Below are 17,253 nucleotides of genomic sequence, written 5' to 3'. Positions count from 1 at the left end.
TGATGAGAGGACATCTCTGTGGAGAAGAACAGAGGAACCAGTCAGTGTTGTGGGGGTTGCCACGTGGTTAGGGGCAGGCAGGGGTGCAGAGGGGAGGGAACAGGTGACAAGACCAAGTGGTCCCAGAGGGCTCCAGAGGGCCACCTGGCACAGAAGCAGTGGTGTCGGCCAGGGTTGGGGCGTCACGGAGCCCCAGGAGAGCAGAGCTCAGTGTCAGTGGAGTACAGCGGGGGCCGGAGTGCCAAGACAGGGAAGGAAGGACCAGCTGCGGGTGGCGAATAGGGGTAGACACCCATGAACAACACTTGGCAGTGACCGGAAAGACAGAAGGTGACTCCAATACCAGGGTCAATTCAAGTTTGCTTGGCTTTGTCTTTATTGACCAGAGCCTGTGCCCAGGACAATGAGGGGAGTGTGATGGGGGCCTGCAGATTCCGCACCAAGAAACGCTTTCAGAGGAGAGAGTGTAAGGGAGGCGGGCTGAGGCAATGGCTCCTAGAGGTGTCCCGCGCCAAGCCCTGAAGGCTGAGTCAGTGCTCGTGCTGAGGAGAGGCGTCTGCAGGACAGCTGTGCAGCGCTGCGTCAGACTCCCGGGGGCTCAAGCGAGGAAGGACCAGCTTGGGCCTGTCCACAGCCTTCCCCTTCTGCGTGTTTCCCCAGCTCTACTCCCTGCCAGCCCCAGGCTGCTGCACAGCCTCCTCTAGGTCTCCCGCTGCAGGCACTCCCCTGTCCAGTCTGGCTCGTCAGACAGATCCTCATGAAATACACCTTCAAAGAGCACCTCAGCCCCATGGCTGCCCACGTTCAGCCCACATGCCTTCTCCCAACTTCCCTGGGCGGCCTCCCAGGGCCACCCGCCCCCCCACTCCGCAAGCCAGCCCCATGACTCTGCGCACAGCGCTGTGTACTGACACTTCTTCCTTTGCACCCGTAACTCCCCACTGGATAGTGGTGGCTAACACGCCAGCTGGCACTGGTGGTATCCCAGGGGCCATCTCAAAGCTCACCTCTTCCTCATAGCAGCGCCGGGTGGGAAGAACTCTGTTCATCACCCATCTTTTACAGATGGGGAAACCAAGATAACTGTGGTTAGGGGGACTCTCAGGATCGCACAGCAGCAAAGCCGTGAGTCTTGGATTCAAGCCCAGAGGTCCTGGCTCCAGAGTCCTGCCCTTGACCCTGCAGCAAGCCACCTGCACTCCCCTAACCACTCCCTTGGCTCTCACTGTGGTGGCAGCCTGGACCACACCTGTGACTTCATGCTGCAGGTGCCCTGCTGGTCTCTTGAGCTTTAATTCTGGATGCAGATAGGCAAGGGCCATCCCTTCCTCATTCTTCATCAGTGTACAAGAGCTTGATAAACCTCTTGACTGATTCACTAGGAAGGGGGATTGCAGCAGCTGCACATTGACTCTGTGGGAAGAGGGGATCTGGGGTGAGTGCCAGGCAGAGAATTCTCAGGACAATGCTGGGCAGAAGTCCCTGGTGCCTGCATTGCTTGGCTCCCCACTCAGGCTGCAGTCTGCGGCCTGGGAGCAGGAGGAGGGGCAGGTGCTGGACGTGAAATCTGACGAGCAGCACTCCTGTGGGTGGGCAGGACACGACAACGCCGAGGCTGGCATTTCCCAGGAGTCTCGGGGTTGCACTCCTGCCTGTGGTTCCTGCGAGTCCCCGGACTATCCCAGGAACAGTGGAGTTTTGGCCTCAGGCACTAGTACGCTCCAGACACTTCTCAGGTCACTAAAGAAACAGTCCTGAGCAGAACTCAGTCCCTCCCCCATGAAACTCATGGGCCAGGGGAGGTGGACACAGGGACTGGGGAAGATGTAAATATTTGGCATGCCAGGTTGTGACAAGTGCTATGGAGAAAAATAAAGCCAGATAAAGAGGATAGGGAGGTTGGGAGGATGCTATTTGAGAGGGGTGAATAGGGACATTCCAGCACAGACCTGAAGGAGTCATGCCGGTTTCTGGAGGAAGAGGCAACAGCAAGCACAAAGGCCCCGGGGCAGGCAAAGGTCTCTTATGTTGGAGAAAAACAGAGACCAGTGCAGCTGGAGCAGAAGGCTGAGGGCGGAGCAGGAGTAGAAGTCGGAAAGGAAAGAAGGGACTCAATCATCCAGCACCTCTAGGCCATGGTGGGTGCTTTGACTTTCTTGCCAAAGTGGAACTCCATTGGAAGGTTTTAGAAAGAAAAAATGAAACTGGTTTATAAAATTTTTACAGTATACGCTGGCTGCTGTATTGAAAATAGACTATTGAGGGTAAGGAGGAAAGAGGTGATGGCAGTAACCATGGTAAGAGATAATGGCAGTTTGGCCAGGGAAGAGGGTGGCTCCGGTGGCAAGAAGTAGGCAGAGTCTAAGTGTATTTCCTAAGGACAGCCACTGGGACCTGCAATGTGAGAGAAGGGAGGTGAGCAGGGCTCCAAATCTGTATGTCTGGCAGGGTGGAGAGGCACTTGACTGAGCCAGGCAAGGCACAGGTGGAACAGGTTTGGAGGGAAGTCAGAGTTTGTTTCTTGTCTCAGTCCACCTCTTGCCACACAGCAAGCCTCTTGTCAGGCCATGGCTTCCGGTTTGGGGTTTGGAAAACATGGGTTTCAGATGGCTGAAGGGGGATCAGGTTTGCATAGCTGCAGCCCTGCCTGGCTGTTTACCAGTGTGAATACAGATTAAACATATACCATGTGCCAGGCACTGTGCTAGGCTCCAGGGCCACTGCAATGAATGAAACTGCCCTCCTGGGTCTTACATTCTGGTGAGGGAAAGGGGCACAGATAATAACAGACGAATAGGTTACACAGCCTGTTTGAAGTTGAAGTAAATGCCGTGGAAATACAAGTAGTGCAGAGTCTGGATTGGCAAGTGGAGTGATATGGGTGGGAGGGCTGAGGGGAGCTGGAGAGCCGGGTGAGCCTCATCAAGCACTTGGAGCTGGGGCTGGAAGAAGGGGAGGGGCGGTTGTGCAGTGTCTGGTCAGAGCGACTACTCTGGGTACAGGCTCCCAGAAGCAACAGGGGCCATTGGGTCACCAAGCATGCAAGACTCTGGCCTTCTCCTTTGGGCAAGTGGGCGAGCAGTCAGGGTTGAGCACGGGAACGACAGGCTATGTGGACAGTGCCCGCACTGCAACTGGCCTGTGTCCTCTTGTTGGGCAGACGGTTGCGGTGGAGACCTTTGCTTCTGGCCTAGAGGTGTCTGCCCTCAAGGGCAGAGTGTTTACGGAGCCAGCTCTCAGAAATGGGGACAAGGTGGGGAGATACGCGGCCTGGCCCAGGCCCAGACAGGACCCACGGGGCCCAAACAAGCTGTTATCCGGGAGAGAGAAGCCCGGGCTGAGCTGTAACCAAAAGAAAATAAGCAATCAGAAGGGACAGGAGCACTACACTCAGCGGAGTGCAGCTCTCTTCAGAGAGCGAGAGGGGAAACATGGGGAGCGCAGCCTGCTTCCCTGCCCTGCCCCGCCCACGGCTCCCTGGCAGGGAGCGTCCAGCTGAGGCGAGGCTGCCTGCCCCGAGGGCTGCTTGTGAGAACACTGACTGCAATTGTGAGCCCTGAGCAGGCAGGGCTGTTTCAAAAACTATCCCCAGACTTGCAAGGACTGAGCAAGGCAGCATACTTGGTTTTGGTGAAGCTCCAGATGGTGCCTCTCTTCACTGAGAACCTTCCCTTTCTCCCTGCCACCTCCTCTCCCCTTGTGACAGGATCAGACACTAAGCCAGGAAACCCTGGCTCCCTTTCAGGAGTAAGGCCTGACTCCTAGCACTCAGCCCAGCTGCTCTTTTGGTCTGTCTAAGCCTGCAGCCACTGAGGGGCTGAGCAGGTGTCTGAGGGTGAGTCAGAGAAAGGAAGCCAGGTGTGCTGGGCAGGGCTAGGCTCAAGCAGGGAGCTAGGCTCTGAGGCTGGAGACCTTGCCTTTTTGGCTACCCTGCGACTGCTGCTTCTGAAGAGATGATGCCTCTGTGAACTCCCCCCACTCTGCTCCCTCATACTGCACCACCACCACCCCTTCCTGGGGCCAGGAACTTGGAGCCTCCCTGCCTGCCCTGCCACAGATCAGCTTCAGGGTAGCTGGATAGGCCTTGCTGGAGTTTGGCTGAGGCTGCCCAAACCAGGTGCAGGGGCTAGGCAGGAAGAATTGCTTACTTCAGACACCCGGACTTACATGGACCACTGTCCAGGGGGTAGGGAACACTGGCCCATTTGTTCACAGAGGATGAGCCGTTTAAATGGAGGCGGTGGGGTGGTGTAGCTAGCAGATTAAGTGACATTTCAGCCAAATGCAAGGAGCGGACCTTGTCGGGGAATCCCCATTCCAACAAAGCAACAATAGAAGGATCTGTTTGAGACCATCTGAGAAAACTGAACGCAGTTGTTAGATCATATGAAGAATTAATTCTGGGTAATTTTATTGGGCAAGGAAATGGTATTGTGATGGGGGGCGGGGTGGAAATCCTTATCCTTTACTGTTAGAAGCTCTTTGTGGGTAAAATGATACAACATTTGGATTTGCTTTCAATTTCTCTGGAAGGAAAACGCGGCAGTGGTAGGATGAAACAGGGCGAGCAGCGTTGAGGCGAGATAGTAAGAAGCCAGGACAACTGCTTGGCAAGTGAAATAGGGGAAGACAACCGATCTCGACAGCCAGGTGCAGACGGTCACCCAGGCAGGAGGGCCTGAGTGCCTGGCAGGGGGCGGAACCAGGGAAACTAGAACCTTGCCCCCGGGGCAACCTCTTCTCCCTGAGCCTTTCCTCCCTGGAGGTAACACCCAGGCCTCAGTTGTGTTTCAGCTCCAGGCTCAGAAAAGCAGCAAAACCAGATGGGTGAAGCCATCAGCTAGAGGCTGCCTGAAAGGGCCCACCTGGAGCCCTGATGACTAGTCTACTGAGACCCTCCCCTGAGGCCTCCCCTGAGACTCCCACCTTGAAGAAAGTGATCAAAGCCTCCAGACAAAGGACCCAGCCTGCCCTCTCCCTTTGAGGAGCAGCCCTTGCTGTTTTCTTTCACTTCTTCCCCACTTCTTTCTTCACAGGCTTGGATCTCCTAAACTCCAAGGCAGTGGGCAGCTGGCAGCTTGTCTCGGGCTAATCCCCTGAACCTGTCCCCAAGGCCCCCTCTTCTCTGACTTCCCAGTGAGCCAAGGCAGCCCAGCCTGGCCTCTCCTGTTGCTTCCTCTATGCTAAGTCCTTCCTTGTTTCACTGTCCCCAGCTTCAGTGAATGTACCCTCATAGTCACCTGGATTCATGGGAAATCTTTCCTACAAGAAGTCAAGAACACACACACTACAGCTGGCCCAAGGCAGACCCACCCGCTCAGGGCCAGGCTGGTCAGTCATTGTTCCCAGTGAAAGGTGTGTGGGGGGCGGGTCATACACAATCTCTCTTCTTTCCTGAGCCCGTGCCCAGGCCCCACATAAATAAGTTTAAACGGAAAAGAAAGGGACGCAGGAGAGTGGGCCCCAGAGTGAGCAGCAGCTGAGGGTGGGCAGGGTCTTCCTGGTGTCTGAGGAGACCCCCTCTGCTGGGCTCGGTTCTTCTCAACCATGAGTGTGCTTACTCCAGGCAGTGGATTCTACCTCCGGCCCACGGAGCTCTTCCTAGTTCATTCCTTTAAGGGAGGACTCTCCCTGAACCAGGTCCCATATGACTATGACCTCCTTCTTGGGAGGAAGGTGTGTGCTTATCTTCATTCTACACAGAAGACCAAGCTTCCAAGTGAGTGGTGGGTCCAGGCTCTGGAAGCTGGTGGCCTGGCTCCAGAGCCTACACTCTGCCAGCCGAGACAGCCAGGCCAAGGGTCCCTGCAGCGCCCAAGCACTCAGCTGCCACCATGGAGAGTAATGGCTGCTCTTCTTCTCCCCAGCTGGCAGAGCTCAGCCGGCTCCTGAGCCTCATGAGGCCATCATCCCTTGGGCCGTACCTAGACTCTGAGACCTTGCCACCCTGCCAGGAGCAACAGCCAAAGGCCAGTGCTGAGCTAGACCACAAGGTAAGCACCGTACACCTGCCCGCCTCTACCCCCTGTTGCACCAGGGAAGCGGGTAAGTCAAAGCTGTTCATCCTTCACCCCTGTGGGCCCTGAGGGAAGAGACCAGCAAGTTGCCTCCTTGTGGATAGCAGGTAGTCAAGCTGTGGGCGCAGCCTGTGATTGATTAATGCCCTTGCCAGGCCCCCCGCTGTGGGGCGCTGTGTGCACAGGCCTCAGGCCAAATGTCTACTTGGCCCTGCTCTGGATTCTGCTGCAGCCTGTGCACACTGGGGTGGCTTTGCTGGCCATGGGTGCACCAGTTGTCTTACCACACTGTTTAGAGAGGATGCAGGAGCAGAAATGCTGATGAGAGGGATGTAGTGAGAAGGGACATAAACTTCGAAGCCAGGGAAATGTTCAGCCGTAAGAGGCACCCTGCTCTCCCAGGGCAGCACCAGGTCCAACATCCCTGTCCTTACTCGGCATCGTCGTCACTGAGCCTGAGTCGCTGGCCTTCTCCAGTTCTTCCTCAGTGACTTTCCAGATGCTGCCCAGGTTCTCTGAGAGCCACGCTTTGGCAGGAGTCAGGGCAGCAAGGTCCCCCAGAGCTGGTAGGCGTGGGGTTTGGAATGGTGAGGCTATGGCCCCTGGCGTGGATGCCAAGCAGGGGTAGGTGTAGGGGCTTCAGACTGGGACTGCCAGACCTGGCTTCCAGGGAGCACGGTGGATCTCGGTGAGCACTCTTGCCCTGGGACTCAGGGTGCGGAGCACAGATAGGCATCTTCCTAATTTGGGAAGGTGGTAATTCCAAAAGCTCACTTGGAGGCTGTGTTGAGAATTCGGAAGTCTAACCTTTGGGCATCATCCTGCAAATCAGATAAGTGAACTAATTACTTAATGAACACAAATAGACCATTAAGAAGATAAGAGAACCCCCAGGTGCATGCCCTCTTCTGGAAAGTGTAGGAAGGTTGTCTCCAGCTTTGCCTGCCGTTCCTGCCGTCGTCACCAGGCTGCTGCATCCCCTGGACATACGAGTGTCCGTGTGTCCCTTTCTCCTGTACCAACTACTTCCAGAAAACTGGGGCTGCTTACGAAGGCGGAGTGGGGTGTTGGGAGGGCAGCCTTGGGAGTGGTCTGCCTGAGCAGGGCACTGGTTAGACAGAGGCCCAGGCCTGGGCTGGGGCAGCAAGAAGGGGAGTGGTCAGAGGTAAAGGAGGGGCTATGCCTTGTTCGCAGTGTGTGGTAAGTGTCACTTCCAGGTGCCTTGGGGCTACTCCTGCGACTTGACCTCACGGTAGCCTTTATTTTGAGAACTGTTCTCACACACATAAAGGAGGCTGTAGAGCATCCTCCCGTCAGTGGCCATATTGGAAATGACCAGCTTGGCCTGGAACCGCAGAGGCGGTGGCGCGTCTTGGCGCCCTGCACTAGGGCATAAGTTTAGAGTGGGCCGGTCCAGAGCAGTGGGAGGAGCACAGGAGGCTCTCGGATGCCTTCGCTGTAGCAGGAGCCCACCTGGGGGTGGCCGTGGCCTGAGAGGGAGGTGGCCCAGAGCAGAGGAGGGAAGGGAGCAGGCCAGGCCGGTGGGAGGCACTGTGGAAGACAGAGAAATGTGAGGTGTTCTGTCCCCCCAGGCTGGGTTCTGTTCTGACCTGGAGGGGCTAGGTGGGGCAAGTGACTGGGCTGAGCAGGTGACTGGCTCCACGGCCCAGCCCTACCCCCACCTTGGCGACTGACTCCCCATTAGGCCCAGCGTGTTTCATCTTCAAAGATGATCAGGCTACTCACCAGCCAAAAAAGAATGGAGGCATCCTCCACCCTGTTTTACAGGGAGTGGTGGTCTGGGCTAGCTGAGCCTTTTATCCTTAGAACTCAAAGGCTTGGCCTTCTTTCTCCTGAGGTACAGCAGGGAAACTGAGGCCAGAGTGAGGTTGGCCACAGGCCACCGGCCTGGAGGAAATGGGACGGGCCCTTTCCCAGCCCTTGGGCCCCCTCCCCGAGACCCTACTCACTCCCGTCTGGGAGATTTCCTGCCCTAAAGAGACTGCTGTGCATCACAGCCTTCCTCCCACCCTACAGATAAACCCTTCTGCCGGCTCCACTCCCTGGATTCCCCACCCCCTCCCTTTGCCTGGGGCCTTGGCCCAATCTCCTCTCTCCCCAGGGACAGCTCCCAGCCTTTCCCCAGACTGGGAGAGCTGCTCTCAGCTGCCCCGGGCATGACTTTCCGTCCTCACTGATCTCAGGACTTTGCAGCTGTCCCTTTACTTGTCATGTCCCTAGGTAGACTGTGGGCACGGCCAGTGTCTCCCAGCATCACATGGTAAGTCTGGCACTAGGTGAGTGAACAAGTGAGTGAAGCAACTTTAATTCCTCTTCCTCTCTGGACTCTCCTCTCCCTCAACTCCCTGTTCTGGCCATCCCACCCTCCTTCTGGAAACCTTCCTCTGCACACTCTCTGACCAGCCTCTGCAGTCTGGCCCCACTGTCTCAAAAGTCCTTGTATCATTAGGGCTGCAAGGGTTTGTAGCGTGGGCTTCTGGGAGGTGCCTGACTTTACAAGTGTCACCTGCTTATGGGAAACCAATCAGAAAACAGTGTGTAATTATAAGCTCATGAAGTCCTGCCTGGGAAAGCGAACCACCAAGTGCCACAAAGGAGAGAATCTGCTGGAGTACAGCCCTTCAGTGGCGAGGAAGGGTAGGTGAGGAGGGAAGACTGGCTGGCCTGAGCTGGCTCTTCGTATCCCAGAAGATCACCACAGAGTTTGTGGAATATAGGAATCCTGCTTCTTAACGGGGTGATTAGAATACCTGCAGCATTTTCAAGTGCTTTTGGATAAAGACATGGTTGCCCAGCCCCTTGCTGGTGTGTGGGTCAGATTATGTCAAACAATAAACAATTAAAGCCCAATAAACTCAGGAAGAGTCTGCTACCTTCCCTTTTCCTGCCTAGAGATTCAGATAGAAAAGTCTGCTTCAGACGGAGCCTTCAGACAGGCACATATGAGTGAAGTGTGGCGGACAGGGAGAATCCAAGCAAAATTCTGTTTCCCAGGCTCCCTTCTCTGTCCCGCTGTTTGTGGGTGGCCAGGTAGGAATGTATTTACAAAACGTTTGATCTTTTTCAAAGGCCTGTGAACTGCCTACCTCTCCCTCCCTAGTCCAAAAGGACATATATATGTATATATATATACCTTACTTTGCCTCACTATCTTTGTAATTTTTAAATGTTTCTTTATTTTTATTTACTGATGTTAGAGAGAGAAGGGTAGGGGGAGAAGAGAAACAACCTGCTGTTCCGTCCATTTACACATTTCTCGGTTGCCTCCTACGTGCGCCCTGACCAGGAATGGAGCCTGCCACCTTGGCATATCAGGACAACGCTCCAACCAGCTGAGCTCCCTGGCCAGGGCCTGTCTTCGTAATTTGTATGTTTATGTGAATTCCCTGTACCCAAGTATTAAGATTTTATTTCCTCCCCTTATCTGCTGTGCGTCTTCGAATTCTTCATCCAGCCACAAGAACTAACGGTGGAAAGAGGGGGTTTCCCTGGCCCCCACAGCGGCCGTTGCTGGCCCTGTGCTGACCTGGTTTGAGAGGGGCTCTCCCAGCGGAGAGCAGACAGAGGTCAGAGTGACGTCTGGGGTCTCAGAGAGGGGAGAAGATGACTTAAGGCAGGAGTGTGCTCAGAGCGGGTCTCCAGGCGCTCCCTTCTGGCCCACAGATATCAGTTCTGTGAGAGACGGGCCTTCTGGGCCTCCAGACCAGTCCCATGTGTCCAAACGTCACGTGACTGGACTCAAGTTGCCACTGTCTCCTGGAAGCTGCCAGGAGCGTGTGTTTCACAGTATAGTCTTCCCTATGAGCCAGGCTTTGGTCCCGCTCAGGTCGTCTAATCCAGGCCTGTAGAACCGAACGTGCCAAGCCGCGTGGACGACCAGCAGTCTGACAGGTAACGCCGGCGGCACTGAGAAATAGTTGGAAACCAACACAGGCGACTGTGCTGTTCACCCGGCTTTTATTAATGCAGATCTGGTCGAAATCACTACTAACCTAATAACAATAATAATCACTCAGGCGCAATTAGTAATAACATCACACAAGAGAACTGAGGGGTAATGAAACTCAGCCCTAGAGTCTCAGTCTGTGGGTCCAGGAGACAGCACAGTAGGCCAGGCAGCCGTCAGTGTCTTATAAGGCAGAATCTCCAGAGCCGGTCGGCAGTGGGGCAAACGAAGTTCTCAGTCCAGCAGGGCAGAGCCTCCGGCAGCAGCACATCAGTCAGATCAGCGCACACGGAGCAGCGCCTTAGAGTGTGGAGGTAGGCTGTCTCCGGGTTGGCTCTGAGGTCCACCTCAGTTATACCCTTCAGGGTCCACCCCTCTCTGGGTCTCCACCCCTCTGGGTCTCTTAATGAGTGTCTTGGGACCCTTGATAAGTGATCCGGGAATTCCAGGTGGGCTTATCCTGGTGTATTCCACCTCTACAGATGGGTCTGTTCAGCTCATCTATGCCGATATTTTGAACACTACTTGCCAGATGTGTCTGGTGTGGCTTCCTTCTTGAACCAAAGTGTCATGACTGACTGGCAGCCCTCTTGGTTGACACAAGCGGCGTCATTGTGTTTTATAGCCTTTATCCTATCTTGACCAGACCAACACCATTTTATTGGTCCTGCTCTCCACAGAAGCAAACGGCTGGGCTTCCCAACCCAGAATCAGGCATCCTGGGAATTGCTGGGGTTTTGTTGACTTACATGAACCACTGCTGATATAAGAAATGTCCATACCTGCCCTGGCTGATGTGGCTCAGTGGACTGAGCACGGGCCTGTGAAGCAGAGGGTCGCTGGTTTGATTCCCAGTCAGGGCACATGCCTGGGTTCCAGGCCAGGTCCTCAGTAGGGGACACATGAGAGGCAACCACACCTTGGTGTTTCTCTCCCACTCTTTCTCCTTCCTGTCCCCTCTCTCTAAAAATAAATAAAATATTTTTTTTTAAAAAGAAATGTCCAAACCTGTAGAGAATTTTTAATGAGTTTATTTGAGCCAAACTGATGACAATTGTCCAGTAGCAAAGTATCAATGGATTGAAAAAACACTCCTGAAAATGGCAGGTTTGCAGCTTATTTTATACATTAGAATCAAAGGAGGAGACCTAACGAAGGTTACATGAAATCCACTGGTGGCAGATTAGAGAGGTGGGAGAAAGCAAAGTGGGGATAGCTCTGGGATGAATAAAACGTAAAACAGAGGGAACATACTTCTTTCACATTGGTGGGTGCCGGGTGGTTAATGGTTAACACGTACAGCACACAGAGATGGTATTCAGAGAGCAAAATAGCAGTGGGGGGGCGGCCTATTTGTGGTCTCTGCTCTGCTGCCGGAGGTGATGCTGTAAGGGGTCTGGAGAAAAGAACACTCTGACATTTCAAAGGTATGTTATCTCAGATGCAAAAAGATAATAGGCTCAGCTGCGGGCTAGGACGTGACTACCTGCCATGACTTGCTTTTTGTTAGGAAGTTATAATTTCAGGCTATCCTATGTGGTTACTTTTACTTGAGTTTGTGAGGCCACCACGCAGGCCTCCCCTGAGCCAGTCAGGTCTAGTGGGTGGCCCCTGTTTTGTCCACAGTGTGTTGGGCCAGATTTGGTCTAGCTGTGACCAATCGAGGAGTCTTGGCCCAATCCCTTTAATTGAGGTTACTGGTACTTTGGCCTTGCTGAGCCTCTGTCATCCGTTGCGCCCCATCTACCACATTTTCCTGCCCTGTCCGGCCGTCTTTCCCCAGGCTTTGGCTGTATAGGCACCACTGGGAAGGAGTTTCTGGTTCTGTCTTTTCCCCTAGAGATATGGAAGGTATACAGAACCAGAATCTTTATGGTGGGGTGGGAGTGTCCCCCAGTTTGGTTAAATTTTGGAATTTTGAGGAAGCGGACTGTCTCTCTCGATGTGAGAGAAAAGGAAGGTCCACAGAGGGGAAGTCCCGGTGTGCCTGCACCCAGGCACCAGCAGCCCTGTGCGATGTCCCCCTCGGCCTCCTGGGCTAGCACTGCGCACAGCCTCATGGTGTCCTTGTAGGCCAGACAGCCCGAGATCCACTGAGGGTTCTGTACATGTGCTGATCCCTGTCCCCCGTGGGCTAGCTACAAGAGGCCATCTGCAGGTGGCTCCTGTCAGCTTCCTTACCACGAGTACCACTTGTGGTCAGCCCTGCTCTTGGGGACAGCCTGTGGGTGGGAGAAGTGCTTGTGTACAGTTGATGCTGGAGTGGGGTGTGCTCTGAGCCCAGACCATGCTTGGGGCTTCACGTCCTTTGATACTCCTGGGGTCCCCGCATGTCCTCACAGAGGGCGTAGGCCTGTATCTCCCCTCTGTGCATGTGTGTGTCTGTGTGTGCCTCTCCTGTCTATCTCTGTGGTGTGCGCCTCTGTTAATAGAGCTGAAAAACAAGTTTTACTGCTTTTGCTTCTGCTGCTGAGATGGCAGCTAGTCTGTCTCTGGGTCAGGTGACCCTGACAAGAGTACCTTAAGCAGCTGGGGTAGGTTTGGGCGGCCGAGAGAAGGCCAGGAGGGCGCCTGCCCCACCCTCTCCTGCGGGCTCTGGGCAGTGGCATGGCAACAGGCGCCCCCCAGGCTTGGTTTGAGCACAGGCCTGGCTCCTGTGTCGCCCAGAAGAACGGGTGGACTGGGAGTCTCTCCCTCTTCCTATACTCTCTGCCTTCTCACCAACAGGTGCTGTCCTTTTCTTCCTGCCCTTACCCTGCACCTTAGAGAGCCACATACCTCGGGGCTGGGGACCCTAGTCAGTCCAAGATTAAGAGGGATGGGGGAAAACTGACTACTTCTGAGGAACGGAAACTACATGTTCAGGGGAAGTGTGTCCCTTGCCCGGCTGGTGGGTAGTGGTCTCTTCTTACTTCCTCCACAGTGAGGAACATCAGACATCTTTGGAAATCAACCTCAAAGAGGTTGCCTCTGGAAAGCTGGCTCTAAAGGGGCATCTGTGCTCTGGCAGCACTTCACGTCCAACTAAGTGGCTACTGACCCTCTTCAGACTGGGTCCTCCTGAGCATCTGAAGCCACACAGAGCCCCGGCCCAGGCCGCCTTTGACTGGGTCCCAGCAATTCCGGCTTCTTTGCAAGCATGTGAGCAGGGAATGAAGTAACAGAATTCAGCCAGAGAGAGCAGGACGGGCTTCTTCAGGCGTAGCCTGCTCTCTCCCAGCCCACCCCAGCCCCAGGGGTCCCCCCCTGGCACTGTCCTTGCCCCGTGTTGATCTTCCCTGTGTCTGACCTAATACCCCAACTCAGCCTCTTAATCCTACAAGCCATTCTGGGCAACTTTGTGATCATCTTCCTCCCCTTCCTACTCAGGAAAAAGCGACCCTCAGCACCCGTCATGTCATATCCAAACCCTGCTGTCCAAGGCCTCATCAGCCAGCCCACTTCATCCATGTGATTTCCTCCTGAAAATCCAATCACACCACCTGATTCCAAGCAGTGGGTGTCCTTCCCGGAAACCCCCCATTCTCAGGTCTATGGCTTTGCTCCTGCTGTTCTTCCTCCCTGGCAGTGCCCAGCCTGTCCCTCCTGCCCTGGATTCCCATGGTCCCTCAGGCTGTTCACTTACCTGTAACTTCACACACCTAAACGGTATCACCACTGAGGACTGGCCCAGAGTCTATGCCGACCTAATTCCCATTGGACACCTCTTCAAAGAGAACAAACCCCTTCTGCTGGGCACAGCAAGGGCCCCAGGGCCTCATGGAGGCTGTGCAGGCAAAGGATGTGGGACCCTGCCCCACCTCCCCTGCTCCCAGCCCCACCCACCCTGCCTGAGCTGATAAATAGAGGGCAGTGCCTTCCAAGTGCTGTCTCTAAGCAGCCGGGACTCAGCTCCTCTACACCTCTGAGGGGGGACCAGCAAGGTGTGTGAGGCGCCTTACTCACTGTTCGCCGCCTGCAGGAGCAGTTGCCAGGCAGACCACGGCTTCTCACTACTCTCTGCTCACCACCTTTTCTGTCCCTCCCGTGTACCTTTGCCAGGACTCTGTGATGACAGTAATTCGAATGCACATCCTGAAAGGTCCTGGGACAGCCCCTCCAGCTCAGCTGGACAGGGCTTGAGCAGTGTCCTGAAGCCTCCGTGCTGCCCTCTGCACACCTCAGCTCTGCCCTCTGGTGCATTCCCAGCAGGCTGTTCCCACTGGTCCTGGAAACTCCACACTCAACATCCTTCCCTCAGCAACTCCAGCCAGGGAGAAAGACACAGCTTCTGTCCCGGGGTCCTAACCAGAGTCCCATAGTTTAGCCTCGGTGGTTTGGCGTAGGTCATGTGCTCATCTCTAACTTAATCACAAAGCCAGGCCTAGAAGGATAGGCCAGCCTAGGCCATGTGTATCCCCTGAAATCAGGGCTAAAGTCACTATCATGGAGCAACTTGGCCTGGGTATAGGGGACAGGAGACTGGGACACTCTGACAAAGGAAGGGGGAGCATCCTGGGTGCCTGGAAACTTTAGATGTCTATGGCACACTCCTCGTCTTCAGGCCAGGGTGGTGGCCCTACACTCTGTTATCCTTGGGAAGTATAAGGAGGGCAATGCTTCCCAGACTCTGGCCATGCCAGCATGCCAGGAGACAATTCAGTGAGTGAGAGGGAGAAGGGAGGAAGCCATTGCTTTGAGGGAGCCACTGCACTGTGAGTCCTTTCCAGGCCCTGGAGGATGCTCGGGCCATGCCCTGGCTAGTCTCAGTGGCTCCTTCTGCACGGCCCCCCATGCACTGATGCACAGAGGCACACCCAGGTGTGGATTCTCAAATATGTGCTTGGAGAACCTAGCCCCTCTTGGATAGCCTGCAGAGCTGGGTTTCTGGTCCACACACCCCTGGGGTTAGGGTCTCCTGTTCCAGCTGGAGAAGCAGGAAGAGCCAGCCAACCCTGCCTGTCATCCCCCCCACCCCCCAGGGCCAGCAGGAAGCCAGAAAGGAAGGGTGGGCTGGGTGGGAATTCTCTAGCAAGAGTTTGCCTACAGCCCCTAGGCTCCTCCCACCAGCAGTCTAAGCAATGGGTCAGATGCTCCCAGACAAGCTCCCTAGAGCAGGTCCACAGGAACAGAAGCCCTGGGCCTTCCTGCTTTTGTTCCAACTCCTCTCTCCTACCCCGGCCACCACACTACACCATGGCCTTTAGTTCCCTCCTGTCCTCCATAGCAAGAGCAGGGGTGAGGGCCAGTCAGGGCCCAATCCTGAGTTCAAAATAGAGCCCAAGAGAATCCTGTCTCTTTCAAATGAGTTTGATTCTCGGGTCTCTGAACTCACTTTCCCTGGGCCGCTGGAAGTGCAGGTGAGGGGCTCCTCTTATGAGGAATCTGAGGAGGGGAACAGATGCTGGGACAGCCCCCCAGGCTCCGTCAGGCTCCGCAGAGACATCCAGCCTCTCTGCCCTGCTGGGGCCCTCAGAGCACCTTTCCGGGCGTGGCCATCCCCAGCAGCTGAGCCAGAAGTCCTGTTCCTGTCCAGATGCTGCCAGCCCGTCTCCCATCACCCTCAAGTGGCCTCATCTCCGCTCCATGTTTGGGGCTCAAACCCACCCCCATGTCTGAACAGGCCCTTTCATGAACAGAGTTGAATGTCCAGCTCATCAGCCTCGGTGAGTTCAGCAGGCCCTGCCTGTGATGTCTGCTGTCTAGCCTCTCTGCCCCGCGCCTTCAGGGATCCTGGCCTAGGAAGGGGTGGTGTGTCACCATCTCCTCATTTCCTAGGGATCAGTCGTATGTCTTCATCATTTCCTACTCTTTAGGACTTCGGGCTGATGACTTGTCCTGCTCAGAGTCACTTCCAAACTCAGCTTTCCTTTGGGCACAGCCCTCTGCTTGCTACTTTTATGTTGGTCCAAACCAAAGTCAAGTGTATGACCTTGGAGTAGGAACAGATCCAGAAAGGGGGGCATGCCCTGTGGTGGGCTCATGGGGCAGGGAAGAGATGGCATCCTAGAGATAACAGGTGCCACATTCCGTGACAGGTCCAGAGGAGATGCATCCAGAAATGCACCTCCTCTCGTTGTGTTTTCGTGGACACACCAGCCAGAGGAGCTGCGGCTTTCTCACGGGCTGAGGCTCTTGACCTGAGGCCTACAAGTACCCCTGCGTCGGAATTACTCATTATTAATTATTGTTGTCATTTGCACAGCCTGTGGTGCAGGGCCTAGACCATACCCTGGGGGCTCAGGCTCCAGTGCTTCTCTTCCCAGGGAGCAGCCTCAGCCTCTCCCTGTCCAGCCTGCAGCAGGCCCTTGGGCCCTTGCTGTACCCAGCAGTAGGGATTTGTTCTCTCTGAAGGGAGACTGGACACACTTGGAGCTTGTCCAGCTTAAAGGAGAGAGCACAGATATCTCCCTCAGACCCGACCTCTACTGTAGATGGTCATGCAGTCAGAGGACCACTCCAACCTCGGCTTCCTCCTCTGCTGAAAGTGAAGTCACCAGGCTCTCTCTCTCTGTGAGCCCCCAGCCTCAGAGCACTGTCGAGTGGGGCTACAGGTTCAAATTTAGTTTTAAAAAACAGAAAGAAAGAAGGAAAAAGGAGAGGGAAGGGGAGGGGAGGGGGAAGGGGGAGAAGAGAAAATTCATCAGGACCCAGCCCTAGCCTTGGGTTTGAAATGACCCAAGGTAGACCAGGGCAGCGTCAATCTTTCCCAGACTAGATTGGTTCTAGTATTGACCTTCAGCAAATGTACGTGTGTCTAAATGTCTCCAATGGAACAAAACCTCTGAGAGGACCCACACATGACGATGATGGGACCTATGGCAGAATTCTCCTGGAGTCAACCCTCCAGTTGGGCTGGGCCTCCAGGCCCTCCAGGCAGGTATGAGAGCGGGCAAGCCAGACTGTGGCTGAATGCAGATCCCCCAAGGCAGCTACTACCCAGAGCCACTGAGCTTGCAGAGGCCAAACCAGAGGAGGCTGTTCTTGGGCCCCAGGCAGAGACCCTGACACCAGCAGGCATCCAGGGCTGACTTCCTGAGCCAGAGCCAGGGATACCAGCTGCAGCCTGGCTGGGAGGGCATGTCCTATGGTCCATCTTGGTCCCCCCAGCAGGTGTTCCTGGGTCAGCCTTAGTTCTTCCCCGCCGCCAGCTGCCCTGGAGCAGCTGCCCTAGAGCCTGGCTAGAGCTGCTCCCATAGGATCCTCCTGCCAGTGACAAGATCTGCCATCCCCACGTGGCACGGTTCTGCCTCCAGGGAAAAGGATGGGGGTGAAGACTTGTCTGATTAG

General features: G+C 55.2%; 1 protein-coding gene across 1 annotated transcript in view; it reads left to right on the top strand.

Moving 5' to 3' along the window:
- FAM178B (family with sequence similarity 178 member B) overlaps positions 1–17,253 on the top strand; it is an 85,767-nt gene that overhangs the window by 60,515 nt on the left and 7,999 nt on the right. The window contains exon 13 of the mRNA XM_053664673.1: positions 5,868–5,993. Within this exon, the coding sequence (XP_053520648.1) occupies positions 5,868–5,993 (126 nt within the window). The remainder of the gene's footprint in view (positions 1–5,867; positions 5,994–17,253) is intronic.

This window comes from Artibeus jamaicensis, unplaced genomic scaffold (genome assembly GCF_021234435.1).
Source record: "Artibeus jamaicensis isolate MK-2021 breed Jamaican fruit bat unplaced genomic scaffold, CSHL_Jam_final contig_384, whole genome shotgun sequence".
Lineage (NCBI taxonomy): Eukaryota > Metazoa > Chordata > Mammalia > Chiroptera > Phyllostomidae > Artibeus > Artibeus jamaicensis.
Note: the sequence above shows the minus strand (reverse complement) of the source record. Positions and strands in the feature narration are given on the sequence as shown.